The following is a 14,758-nucleotide window of genomic DNA, read 5'->3' as shown; positions in this document are numbered from 1 at the left end:
TTATCTGCACGGAGCGATCATCAACCACCGGGGAAAGTTTATGTGGAAAGATTAAGGATTTAGTCCTTCCATCCTCATAGAGGGATAAGTCACATATCCCAAGTCCACTCACAGCACAAACCCCCCAGCGACACAACCGCCGCAGCACTACCTAGATGCATTTGGAGCATGTTTGATTTATTAACAGAAAGCCTTTAGGCCTTGTAAATGCCCAGACTGTTTTTCTTTTTTTTCCTGTTTTTTTCAGCCTTTGCTTCATCACTGAAAAGTTTAGACCCAGAATATTCCTCTAGGGATGAATAACAGAGTTGACCTAAAGCCAAATATTTGCTTGGGGAGGGCCATAAGCAAGCTTTTCCTTTATTATTGCAATGAAAACATTGTCCTGGGGGGGCCCCACTACTCCTTCAGCTTAATTTAATCAGTGTGTATGCAGGTTTGTGTGCACTCTCCCATGCTTGTGTGTTGGCCATGTTCATGTTCTTAACTTTTTGGGCCAGTGGGAGGTTCTGACAGGGTCCATATTGTCCTGCAGAGGAACTCAGTGCGTGTCTGAGTGGATCAGGAAGAAAAAAAGCTTCCCTTAGCCCAGTACTTCTGAAGCAGTCACACACTCTCGTCTCTCTGGAAGGAAAGTCCATCGCTCATCGTCAGAAATGTGTGCTAGGAGAAACAGCACGGACTTCAAGGCCACTGTTCCCTAGTTTTCCTTTTTGTCAGCGGAAATTGCAAGTGATCACAATGATTTGTTGCCACTCAAGTTTCTCCCTGTGGTATTGATCATATCTAGGATATGATTTGGCAGAGGGAAAAATGGGATGCACTCTTATGGCCATGTTGATTTCCCAATACTAATCCAATCAAAACAAAGAATGAGAGCTCTTGTAATTTCTAATTTTAGATGTAGCCAAAGAGCCAAGTCTGTGGTTGCCACATAATTTATGTTTTCTGAGGAGTGTGATGCACTTGTGGTGAGCACTCTGAGCAGAAGTCTAATTATCACAAGTGGTATAAAAACAGTTAGATTCTTCATTCCTCTTTCATCAAGCCTGTCTGTGGCACTGCAACATGTTCAGGTTTACTCCTCACGGCACGTATAAATCATCTCACTGTGCCGTTGCATGCATAGTAATCAATTCATTATTTATTTCATTATCATTGTCTGACTGCAGTGTGAGGCTGACAGTTTTATTATTCATGAAAAGCGGCCTTTTGATTCTGGGGCATTTTCCTTCACTCTGGTTTTTCCTCTGATTTCCGTTGAACATAATCCAGATTTGCTATCCCATTTTAATGCTGCCTCATTCTGATGCATGGAGAAAGGGAGGGCAAGGTACTAGAGTCTGTACTCTCTTCTGTGGGTAATTAGATTGGTGTGGTGTGGTTTAGCTTCGAGTGCTGGGTTAGCCAGGTCATTAATCAACCTTTTGGTGTACACAAAGATGGACAGATGTCGTTTGAGGGAGGTTTGCGGCTTGAAGAGGGAGTAAAGAGGGGCAGTAATCCCTTGAAACAGGATTTCATTATTTCTCTTCTTGTTCCTTTTCACTCCCTTCTTCTTCGCCTATTTTCTTCACTCCACTTGAAAATGTAGATCTAAATCAAGGTGGAGGGAGATTTGTGCATATTATCAGGCTGTGTGAGCGCTGGCTTTCTTTGAAGTGTGAGAGGATTAACAGTGGAACTTCTGGAGCAGGTGCAACAAAAATAAATGAGGGAACACCTTGAGACTACTCAGTTTATGGCCAAATCATTGTTTTTCAAGCCCTTGCTGGTTCTACAAGGGAAAAAAAAATGATTGTGCTTATGTACAATGACAATAAAGGCTTGATGATGAAATCTGTGTTAGTGATGCATTATACTAGTGAGGGAATAACTGGACCTTCGTAACACATCTGTCTGCGAGGGAAAGGTCTATGTTTTTAGGTTGGCGTGTTATGGCCTAAAAATGCATGGTTCCCCTGGGACCCCGATGAAGGGGATATTGATAAGAAGCTGGCATAGTGGAATGGTTTTGTCAAATATGTTGACAGCGCTGATGACCACCGGGAGACACCGCAGCACCTGAAAGATGCGATAAAAGCAAAAGTGAAACTCAGTCAGACGGCCACCATTGATTGCTCACAAACACACACACACACACAAATAATTAAGACCGTCTTGGATAGAACCCAACTGTCAATACCTGAAAGCCTCTTTATTGAATATCTCATAACAACAATATACAACGAATGTTATCCCATACACATGAACTAGGTTTAGGCCTTTTATCCTTGTGAGCTTCAGTTAATTTTTACCCCTGTTTCCATGATTTAGCTGCAAAGGCTAATATCCTCAATCTTCTTGTCAGGATGCAATATCCCTGACTACTTCATCAGTATTTAAGTATTTGTCAGCCTCTATATGTCCCTGATAACTTAAATTGTAAAATCCAAATGATGATGATGAGATTGTGATCTACGCCACTCTTTAAATCCGAGGAATGCTTTCATCTTGACTTTGAGAGATGGAAGCACAAAACAGAAGATGATGTGTTTACACAGCATGCTGCTTCTGCTACTGCCTGCATGTGCTTCTAATCTCAAAGGAAAGTCAACCATTTACAGATGAACTTGTCAGGTGCAGTTTAAGATTTGGTGGCTTTGGTGGTGGTGGGGATGGGGTTGGGGTGGGGGGTGCCATGACCTGCTTAACTATATTTCCTCAACACTGTGCAAACAGTACTATGAAGATAGAGCCACTTAGCAAACATAACAGGTTGACTTCCACTGCCTGACCAACCCAGCCGCCACTAATTGCATATATCCTTAATGAAAACACAGTTCTGGCCACTGTCGAGTTCATATTTGACAGGAGTCTCTCCTGAGGAGGGGTCGCTGCGATGGAAGACATGCTGGACCTCGGCTATCGTGGTTGCAATAATAAACACACAAGGACTTTACCTAGAGCAGTGTGCATAGTTTTCTTCAGGGAAGCCAATGAAGATCAGATGGTAAAACCAGAGCTCAATGCTATAGCCTGGTTCCCCTCTCATTCAAAAGTACTTTCAATTACCAAATCAGTCAATGAGCAGCAGAGATGTCCCTTTCACTGCCATTGTGTCTTTCTTAGCTTCTGTCACCATTCCAGGACTTACTGATGAGTAATTAGAATATAGTCCGGTAATTAACAGCAGCTTTTCAGTTGATGAAGTCTTGCGAAGAGCAGAGTCTGGCATGTAGCTGCCGGTGAAATCATCATCATGCCGTACAAATGGAAACAATAGGTGCTGTCTGTAGCTTGCTGCTCCCAGGCCTCACTCTCAATTGGAAAATCAATGCCTGGATAGAGACCCACACTTGAGTGAAGGAGTACAACAGTGGAACTAGAAATCTAGAAATCAAAACATGAGGGATGGCATGATGTAATGAAGTGAAACAGTGCTGCGTAAGTACCCCGAGACAAAAACTCAAAAGTTCAGCCATAATCAGTGTCGTTTGCAGAGTGAGCAAAATGGCTTGAAAGCCTCACAGTCATTTTCATCACTAATCGCTCACATACAGCTGTGCATCTTGGGATGGGATTCCTGACAGACATACGTTCTTGTCTCCTTGTTTTCTGTCGTGATCTCTGTTTATTGGTTTCATTACATTACTCAGAGCCTTAGTCATGCATATGTTTGTGTGTGTGTGTGTGTGTGTGTGTCAAGCATGTGAATGGCCTTGGAGATAGAGTCTTTAAAATGATTCACAGGGACAGAAACCTCTAAAAACATACTGTTAAAAATCCCTCCTCTAACAGTTGTGAGGGAAACCTTTAATCATGTAGCAGCAACACATCTCCAAGTCTGATAGCACACTTCACACACAACAAGCCCGACAACCTTTATTTCATTATAATTGTTGTCTGACCTATACATCCCTCTTTGTCAAGAAAACAGATGATGGGTCCTTGGGAAGACCTGCATAATTTAATGCTACCAAAGAGGTGTCGGGGCTAAAAATAAATTCTGTCAGGTGAGTATTGTGATAAATGGAAGGTCATGAGGGGAGCTCATAGTTCCTGCAGCGCTAGAGTAATACGATTTTCATGAAAGGAGAATTAATTACACTTTCAGGTAATGGAGCTCTTCCAAAAGCCCATCGCCACCAACAGCAAAGTACTGCAGGTGAAATTAGTAAAGCAGTTGCTAAAAGCTGGTTTAAAGATGCTGCATAGTGTGTAGCTGTGCATACATCAGTTCACTCTCTCATTATCATACATAGATTTAATCAGATTTCGTACACAACAAAAAACAGGTAACTTGAGGCCTTGCATCTGTTTGGTGGGCCAGGATGACTCCAGACTATTTCTATTTAGACCCGACCAGTTCCACAGAGCATTCCCAGTAGTGGTTTCCTGTGTGAGGGGCCTCTGTCTGTGTCTCCCAGCTGCTCTTTGACTTTGGAGCACTCTCTCTCACCCTCGGCATTTCTCTTGTTATTGTTTTTAGTGAGGGGAAAAAACGAATAAATTCATTCCCCAGAGAGAGAGTTATTTAGCCATCAGCCCACACACACACACACACACACACACACACTGGAAGCTACTTTTCTGCCCCCCTCTATTGAGGTAGCAAAGAAATGGATTTAAAAAATTTATTTGGTAAACTTATCCCAGAGTACATCCTGCTGCATACAACTTTCTTGGCAACTCAATTATAAGGCAATCAAGCAGGAAGAGATAGAGCATTTGAGCCTTTGCTGTTTCTTCAACATCCCCAGCCTTATAAACTTCATGGCTTCTTGCAACACTCACAACAATGACTAGGCTTTACCTTTAAATATATATCATGTGGCCTCGCTGCACATCTGAATCATACAGCAGAGAGACAATAACCTGCTGAGTAATAGATAGACCTCATGGTTACACCTGCAAATTCAACTGCTTTTGAGGGATGGTTGGGAAAATTATCTCATAAATTTGCGCAAGCATACATGCAAACGTCATCAGTCTGTCAAGAGTCTGGCGCTCTGCAGCCTTTATCCACACATTTACACACATGCACACAACTGATGTGCATTTCAGTGTGTTTATCCAAGTGCACACACACCAGGCTTTTAACTGGCTGATTATAACAAGCCCGAGCACAACTAATTCTTTTTCTGCTTCTCTGGTTTCATTAGTCTGTGAAACGACTGGAGCTGTGTGCACTGGCTGTTGTGAGGTAAGGAGGTTTGAGTCATTGGGTTTGCTTCACTACAGGAAGGTAGAAAACACCCAGTAGCACACACACACACACACACACACACACATGAAAGCGTCAGGAGGCAAGAACCTGCACATCAGCATGCTGTGGTTTCATGAGATGACTCAGAAGTTTGGGTGATTTCTTCACCTGCCTGTCATGTTTATGGTTCCAAGCATCTTTGTTTGTGTGTCTGTGTGTGTGTGCGCGCGCACACATCTGATATGAGTCACTGTGCAGCAACTTGTCCAGAATCTGTATTGTCAACTGTCTATACACCCTAAGAGGAGAATAACAATATGGTGACTGTGAAAGAGCCAGGAGCGCTATCGTATATCAGCAGCACGTCTCTGTAGATGCCAAATTAGGAAGCATAATTCCCACCTCTCCATGCAGTGATTACATCACCCATTAAGCATGATTCAGCCTTTCAGGGCATAATAGTTTATCATCTGAGAGTGATATTCGCTCGAAATATGCTGTTCACCGTATCAATTTCTCAATGTTGGTTAATGGTTTATGTATGTAGGTCATTTTGTGTTGTTTGTGGCTCCGGGCTAAAAGGAGTCCCGCTAGTAATCATTATCTGGGCCTGTTTGTTTTCACTGTGGTCTCTGTGGTGTGGGATGGACTGTGCTTTACATCCAAGCATCCTGGCAAGCATGTCTTCTCTCCGTGACCCACACAACCTCAGTCTGTTGGCGCAGCTTCGGCCTCGGCTCCTCTGCCTCTAACAAGCACCCATTAATAAATCATGCTTTGCTCATTAGCCAGGCCCGGTTATCAGCCCCATGTCAGTGAAATTGATCTAGTCTGTGTACTCCTTCATAGGAGACCCCATGCCTCTGTCCTTCACATTTTACAGGCCATCACTGTCAACAGCTCCTCACTTCTTGTAACCCTCGCCTCTCCTCTTATCTCTTTTCTTGTATTCTTCTGTCTCTGTGCCTTTTCATCTCTCTTCCTTCCACCCTTGCATCTTTTCTACTCATGTCACAAGTAACCCTGAGGCCTTTTTATGGACCCGCGCTGCATACGAGTCCAGCTTTTGTGGCAGTAGCTTGAAATAATTTCACTAATTAAGTTCTCCCTGAGCATTTCTTTGAGACTAAGACTAAACCACACACTGATCAAAGTAACTAACAGTAAATTAACTGGGTTTTTCACCACACCACATTAAAAGGCAGAGAACACCTGAAAAAGTTACGACCCTATAAATGAAAATATTGAATTACAAAACAGAAACTTTTTAGTGAATCTGACAAGTTTGCAGACTCAGACCATTGATTAAAGTCATTTTTCAGTCCAACCCTCATCAAATGAGCCAAATTTCATCATGCTCATGTCCTGAGCCTGTTTGAGTCTGAGCACCCATGAGTGTTCCCAATTAGCCCCGCCACTCGTTTCATTCCCAGAGGCTCCTCTTCTCTTCTACATGCAGCTAATGAGATCCTTTCAGAGAAAACATCCCAAGGCCAAGTCTTCCTATTAGACATTTCTTCTTGGGTAAGCCTCTTCAGTAAGCCTCTTTTCAATTGGTCCACATTGGAAATTAATCAGTCTGGCTGTTATAATGCACATGTTTAAGACCTATCTGGGCTGATATCAGCAAGCACAGGCCTTTCTGCCATTTGGTTGTGCTTTCTCCATCCAGTGCTGGCACATGTGGCCATTTCCTGACAGAGCTGGAATTCAGCTCCTGCATTATTAAACCGTTTGAATCTGGTAGGATTTGATTTTGTCTCTACTTGTAGACCCCGAAAAAATCTGGGATTTACGGTATAAACCCACTGAGCCCATAGACAGGAAAAAAAGAGTATTCTGTCTTTATATGAGACTGTCTTCTTTGTTAGCCTCCTTCTATCCAAATCCTTTGAATAGCAAAGAAATGGCAAAACCCTAACTCTATGGCAATCAGGAACTTTGTGCATTTCTCCCATCTGTTTATGTCCTTTCAGTCCTGGACGCGAATTAGAGGAGCATAAATGACCAGTAGTGTGTGGCATGCAGATGTTCCTTTCCTGCTCCTTGCTCTGAGTCATTAAGTGTGGTACCATTCTGTATATAAGGTTGGCAGACAAAGCTAGTCTTTGGCTGAATGGGTTTAACATGCTGGAGCTGCATTGAGGCCGATGAACCTGGCTTTGATTTTCTCAAATATGTGCATGGTACTGTGTCTGTCTGCTCATTCCCACATGAAGGGATTTCACTGGTGTCGCCGTTTCTTATGTGCACACACTACCACTGGTTGATCCACTAATCTACTCAAGACTTTGGTCACCATCCATCAGACCCTGAGCTGATCTTATGTCGACATCAAAGGCCTTGTCTCTCATCGCGAACATGGAAACCTTTTTCTACCAAACGCCCCAGTTTCCTGCATCCTGAATTTCTCCTGCACTTAAGTGGGCATCTGCATTCAACACCATTACTCCTTATTAAGGTTAGCTCTGTGTGTCAGAGAAGGTGTTAACACTTGTTAATATTAAGCACTGAGGAGTTAGCATTCTTTGAAGGTCTTTCAGTGTCACATCACACTCACTCTTTTCCTCAGTTATAGATGACGGGGTGGCACTGTGAGGTTAAGTAGCCTCCGTAAATGACAGAGTGAGTTGATTTGTTATTGCTTGTGGCTGAAAGATCATATTCATGTCTCAGAGCTAGCAAAATCAAGCCTGTTTCATAAACAACAGTCAGCAGTAATGACAGCACCAAAAGCCAGTGAGATGAGCTGCATGTGTGTGTTTTTTCCTTTTTCTGGCAGAGATGCTCATACTCATGAATGGGAATGATGGTTTACAGACATTGGTGCTTTATTTGGTCTGATACATACTAATAAGTTGTCCGAAGTCTAGGGTCAGCTCTGAATGCAACACACACACACACACACACACACACACACACACACACACACACACATACAGTACACGCAACTACAGAGCAGAAACCCACTCGTGCCTCTCTGACCCCATCACCTCTGGCTTCCTCCTTGTGAAAATATAAAAGCCCTCCAGTAAGGCACTATGGCTCATGATTACTTTAAAGCACTGCATTTTTAAAAAGCATAATATTTGATATTCACTTTGTATCTCTCTTTTCCTCCTGGCCGATTTTGATAATGTGCTTGCAGATGACCCATTCTACTCAACATTCACTTTCATCCAACGTGCTCTCGTCCCCCATCTCAGGAAATTAAGATGTCACCCTGTGTCACTTTCATTAATATGAATCTCATTTCATTGCTGTTTATTAAATTCCAGGTAGCTGCTGATGAGACTATGGCCAAAGGTGATTATAATAATGGGGTTATATTTTTACCTCTCCACCTTGTCAGTACATTATTAATAGAGACTCTGAATTGAAAGGCTTTCTAATTTCTGCATTTGAACAGAAAAAAGATTTATGTTTGAGCTGGAGCAGATCTAAAACAATGAAGGAAAATCTTGGGACCCACACAGCTACTGTGGAACTGTCTCACTCAGTGATTTAAGATTTTCTCACTGTGTCGTTTTTCTGTTGTCCTCCTCAGGTGGATCTTGGGTTCTTGAGGTTCGTCTCAGCCATTGGTACCCAGGGCGCCATCTCCCAGGAGACCCGGAGAATTTACTTTGTCAAATCCTACAAAGTGGACGTCAGCTCCAATGGAGAAGACTGGATCACTTTGAAGGAGGGATCCAAACAAAAGGCAGGTGGTTTTAGTTCTTAACCTGCATGCATTACAAATTCCATTTCAACTAAACACAGTCTAATGTGTTTTCTCCCAACCTGCCCAAAACCCACTGATGGACCACCACAGGTACATTGGGCCAACAAGTCATTTGCCAAATAAACCACTACAATTTTGGCAATAAGCTGCAATTATTAAAATAATACATGTAAGCAACAAAATACCATAAAATACTTAAAAACTAACCCCACCCCTTTTTCTTTTTCTTTTTTTAATGCTAAAGGATGAAATCATGGCAAAAACTGGAAGCATTAAATGAGGATAAAGACACAGATAATAAACTAACAACTGACCTCCCCTCTCTTCAGACAATAAAGAAACATTGGGCTTTTTCAACATTTCTCTGTTTTTAGTTCAGTCCTGAAATTTATATTTTTACCATTCAAATAGGAAATGATCTGAAAACTATTATTATTTGGCCACAGTACTGTTATGGGGTTGGATGTGGGCCAAAATGTGTGAGATTTCAAAGTGGGCCATGGGTTAGAAAAGGTCTGGAGCAACTTGTCCGGCAACATCTAACCCTAACCCTGACCCCATATTGAAAAAGGGAAAAAGATAAATTATTTGGATACTTAGGCAGTTGTTGCTTCCATCCAAGACTGTGACTGAGGAAACAAAATAATAAAAATTGTTTATATTTATCTCCATGTCAAATGACAGAAAAAACCTTCCCTGCACATGCACTGCATTTGGAATTACCAATCTCAGTAAAGCAGCCAGCTGACTTGAATTGTCGCTTGCTTCAAGTTGTCTTTGAACTCAACAAAAGAGGGGAAATACCCAGCTATATGTGCTTGAGTCTGTGTTTCCCAACATGCAATTATACATTTTACTTGGTATGATAATATGCCCGCCATGTGAGTTAGTGAGTAGTATTTACAGCACAGACACCAATACAGTGCTGCGGTAGCTGCAGGGAGGATTGTGTAAAGAATGTAGTCACCACTCGTGTCAGGCTGCTGTCAGGTTCCTGTCAGCTTGTTGTAAAAGAAGAACGGATGACAAATGACTTGACAAACAGGAGTTAAAGGGGATTCGGATAGAACGAAACAGGATAGGCTGTCATGTTTGAGCAGCTGGTAGAGGTGGATCCAGGAGGGGAAAAAGTAGGCAGCAGGGGAGGGACAGCATGCTTGACTAGAGCGTGACAGCCTATAACCATCGATTGCTGATCAGCCTGTCAAACAGACCAGGCTTTGTCCATCTGGAGGTAACATGTCCTCTGCTGTGGGTGTCCACAGGGTCAGAGAGGCATATGTGTGCTCAGCAGTCCTCGTGCTGTGTGACATGTAAATACCACCAAGCCGTGGAAATAGAACAAAAAAAAGTTCTCGACAGCAACAGAGTGTCCAAACAAGTATGTATGTGCTGCTGTGTACACACGACCCTGTACAAGATTCTTTTACGGTCTCTAGAGAGAACACAGTCCCTTCTGTAGAGTGGAGGCTTAACGGTGCCATGATAAGCCTGACTGGTGTGTTTCTGGGCACCATTTGCTACATGCTGAGCCTGCAGTTTCACGGAAAAAGCCAAAAAAAAAAAAACATCCACTTTACAGCTGGTGAGCAGAAAGAAGACTAAGCATCGCATTCAAGAGAGAGGAGTTTTCAGGATCACACTGTAACGTTCTCAGAGACAGGGTTACAGAAGGATAGTGACAGATAGCAGAATGCTGCAAACATGATGTATTCCTGCTGGCTAACCTGGATGTAAACGTCTCTTATTCCCTCCACAAAAAGCCAAAAAGGATTTTACTATGTCCAGTCACCAATGAACAGCCTTTTCACACAAACTGAAACAGCCACCAGAAGTCAGAAGCTAATGTTAAGCTATAAATGAAATGATTTAAATGTCACCACCGGGAAACTTTTAAAGTGGAGCTTCATTTAGCTCTGACCTCTTGTACAAAAGCTTTTCCTGTTAGAAATTTAATCCTAGTGGCTATTAAGGTGATTGGTGAGTAGATCAGTTTTCATGTCAAGTGTGATGTAGCTAGAATCACATACACACTAGTTACCAAATGACTGACCTTTTTAAGAGACATTAAGTACATTCAAGGTTAATAGAACACAACATACTATTTATGTCGTACAATAAAGTGTGAAAATGTCCTGGGCTTGTGTTAATCCCAGACCTTATATCAGCCATGTAACCAAAAACACATTGAGAAAACCTGTAGATTCTGGGACAAAGTTAGTGAAAGACCTAACATGTTCCCTAGTTTCTGGGTTTTAGGATTTTTCCTAAATTCCCAGGCCTGGTGGTGTTTTAGTTGACCTCCATTAGCTGAACTGTCACCATTTTATCAGTCTGTTCATCCTGCTCATCTTAGCTAGAGTCATCTTTGGCCCACTGCTACTCTGACAGGGAGGTCAGGAGGTCATATGGTCACGCGTGTTATTCAATTACACAGAATGAGCTGTGACGGACTGTGGGGATGGGGGTTGCTCTGCTTTCCGGCCGGTCTCTTGGTATGGCACTGGTAAACTGTCAACCGACCCCAGGGGATAACAGTGACATCTCTGACCTTTAAACAAGACACTGCAGTAAAACCTCCTACAAATTTGGGTGCAGAGGCCAGAGAAAGGGCATCTTGAGCCAATCTGGTCCTGTCAATGTTGCACTTAACTGCCTCAGGTTTCACGGTCACAGGCCGTGGTATGTTTGTGTTGTTACATGTGGTGCAAGAGGAAGTGTGAGGGGAAACTGTTTATCAGACAAGAAAACCAACTCTGAAACAACTGTTTCTAACATTTGTCTTATTTGGCTCTCGTATAGGAGAGGTTGTCTGCATGTGTTTTTTACATTTCCAATCCGAGCTTTTGTGTCAGTGCCCCGACTGAGTAGAGACCAAGGCTGATCACTCAGCTCCTGTTACTAATCTCATCAGTTTAAACTGAATGTATCTGTTGAGTCAATGCAGCCAAGGTCTTCAACGAGATTTCAAGCCTTCATTTTAATTCAACATGCTTTCCGTCAATAATTTGCCTTTCTTCTGCCGCAGGTTTTCCAAGGCAACACCAACCCAACAGACGTTGCCAAGACAATGCTGCCCAAGCCCACGCTGACGCGTTTCATTCGCATCCGTCCCGTTACCTGGGAAACAGGGATTGCGCTGCGCTTCGAGGTTTATGGATGTAAGATATCAGGTTGGTATCACTGAGATTCTTGCTGATCCACATGTGCACACACATGCATATTCACACACAGCTTGATATTTGCTTACAGCAGCCAGGGTAACCAAATTCTATAATGCTGATTACATCCTGATAAATAACCGAATAGTTTGAAATTCAACAATGAGCCAATGCCAGTGACTCTGTTAATGATTCATGCACATCTCATGCCTCTGTCTTGGTTTAGCAGCACAGTTAGTATTTCCCATCCTGGCCCCAGTTGCACAAACACCTCGCATCTGCCAGGTGTAAGCTGAAGCTCCATTTCTTTGAGCGCCCTCCTCTTAGGCTGAAGCAAGCTGCTGCATAATGGAGCAGTGGCACACGAAGGAGGATTACCTATTTATGTTACCTCGTGTTTAGATGTACCTCATGCAATATAAATGGAGCCAACAGCTGGCAGGCAGAGAGTACAGGAGCTGGGTGGGCACTGCGCAATCCCTTCCCTCCTGCTGATCTGGTCTCAGCCTCATCTTTAGCCACAGTCTGTCTCGTACTCTGAGAGCTTTGATTTTGGCGAAGCTCATCTCATCCTTTTTTTGTTGATGCTATTTTAACGAGGGGAGTTTGTGTGCACATGTGCAGTTTGCTTTCATATGGTTTTAGAACATCTGGCTGCTCCTCAATGGGTTTATGAACTTGTCTATTCACTGTTTATTCTTGCTTTTATGTGTAGAAAATTTTCGCTTTACAGGGGCAGAAAACATAGAGAGTTGCCCTTCTAAAGTCAGGTCTTTAACTTTATCTGCCTGTTAACTGTTCAGGTTCAAGCCTCAGATTAAAGTCTGGTTTAGTTGTAGCCAGTCCAACGTGCACACATGTGAAGCCTGTGAGCGTGAGTGTATAGTTCCACATTACATCTGTTCATGTTGTGCAGAGGGCGATGTGGGCACAGAAGGGTTACAGCTGGGGTATGTGTTTCAGGCTCAAGCCCAGACCACCACACAGTGTAAACACATCACAGGATCGAAGTCACCACAAGGCCTCCATGATGACGTCAGCACCCCTGGGTGCTCTGAAGACATTGCCAGCCCCACTGCTTGGTAGCAGCTCAGCGGAAGAGAAACTCTGGGGCTCTTGAGGGCTGCATAACCTCACTGACTCTCTCCACCCTACCTTGAATTATGACTACGTAATAACAAATAGTTCATGAAAAGCTTTTGGTGCAATAGCAGCCACTTAAATATGGGTATAGAAATTTGTAAAATAATTCAAAGTGCTCCTCTGAAAAGTCAGGACCGTGGTTCAGACATCAGAGGAGTCGCGGAGCTAAAAGCCAGATGGTTTTCACTCATCAGCCCCTGATGATACAAACAGCTAAACATTGACAAAAAGAGCCACCGCCCTGTTGTTTGTAAATACACATGGTGTATAAATAACTGTGATGAACCACTGATGCTCCACCCAAACCCTCAATGTGACCCGCATAGGCATAGATCCATATCTCCACTCTTAAGAGTCCACAAACGCACATATGTACTAATTCCTCTGGGTTTCTTGTGGCATGTGTACCATCTCACAGCTGGCACCAATTAAGAGTTTCAGATTGTCCAGGGACTTCACCCAAGTGCTTCAACTCAGATCAGTCATACGCAGACATGCATACAGTACAGGCCAAAAGTTTGGACACACCTTCTCATTCAAATGAATAGGAAAGTGTGTCCAAACTTTTGGCCTGTACTGTACACCTTCCTCTCACTTCAAAGATCACCAGTGTGATCACTCCCAACAGATCTTGGCCCAAGGCAAAAGGAAGAATGAGGAAAACCTTTTAAACAGTTGAGAAGCTTTCACACAGCCAGTGCTTGTTCCATGAGTTCCGATTTTCTTGAGTGCAGGACGAGATGGTCCCACAGGTCTGCATAAGAGCCGCTTTAGATAACCACAGAGAAAAAAAAGCCAGTCTGAATGAAGCCTTGTTCTCCAAATCTTCCTTCACTTTTCCCAGATGCAGCTACATTGTTCAGTCCTGCAGCCGTACAGTGCACACTTTGTCTCATACGGACACAGAGGATGTAATAATGCCCAGAATTTTCCCTCTGTGGGAGCCTGATAGTAAATATGTTCTTGCTTACCACAGGTCCCCGATTCAGTGTCCTGGGATTGACTGTTGGAAGACAGTTAGGAAAAGACAGATGGAAGATTTAGCCCGAGCGCGAGTGGCTAATTGTCAGACTTGTGGTGCCAATTAGAGGTTGGAGGAACGTTTATAAACTCCAGTGTTTAGTTTCTAGAGTGTGCAAAGATATTACTGCCAGTTGACCAGCGTCAGTATATTTTACACCTTGTTGGTGTTCCAGAAGCGCATTGATGCTAAAGCCAAACTAAACGTGTACCATCAACATTTCACCACTCATGAGACATGAGAGCTGTGTAAGATAGCTAGGATAAAAGACTGATAGTGCTGTACTGCTGTCCAGACTAAGTGTAAGCATCTAACATTGATAAAAATGTTTTATTGTATGTAGCAACTTCATAAGAGGAGGTAGGTTAAAATGCAAAAACTAGCACTGATGGTCAAACACAGGTAAATGTGTTAATAATAAATCGTAATTGCTTTATATTTTGTTAAAAACAATAACATTTAATTAGATACTATCTTAACAACAGCTTAGTGAGCCTGGCACTGGATATCCCACATATTTC

At 42.9% G+C, this 14,758-nt stretch overlaps 1 protein-coding gene across 3 annotated transcripts in view; it reads left to right on the top strand.

Moving 5' to 3' along the window:
* Nucleotides 1–14,758, top strand: part of nrp1a (neuropilin 1a) — a 62,379-nt gene that overhangs the window by 35,569 nt on the left and 12,052 nt on the right. For all 3 annotated transcript variants that reach the window (XM_029529081.1, XM_029529082.1, XM_029529080.1), the window contains exons 8-9: nt 8,736–8,891; nt 11,941–12,085. In XM_029529081.1, the coding sequence (XP_029384941.1) occupies nt 8,736–8,891; nt 11,941–12,085 (301 nt within the window). The remainder of the gene's footprint in view (nt 1–8,735; nt 8,892–11,940; nt 12,086–14,758) is intronic.

The sequence above is a fragment of the Echeneis naucrates genome, chromosome 20, assembly GCF_900963305.1.
Source record: "Echeneis naucrates chromosome 20, fEcheNa1.1, whole genome shotgun sequence".
NCBI lineage: Eukaryota > Metazoa > Chordata > Actinopteri > Carangiformes > Echeneidae > Echeneis > Echeneis naucrates.
This window is presented reverse-complemented; position numbering and strand designations above follow the sequence as displayed.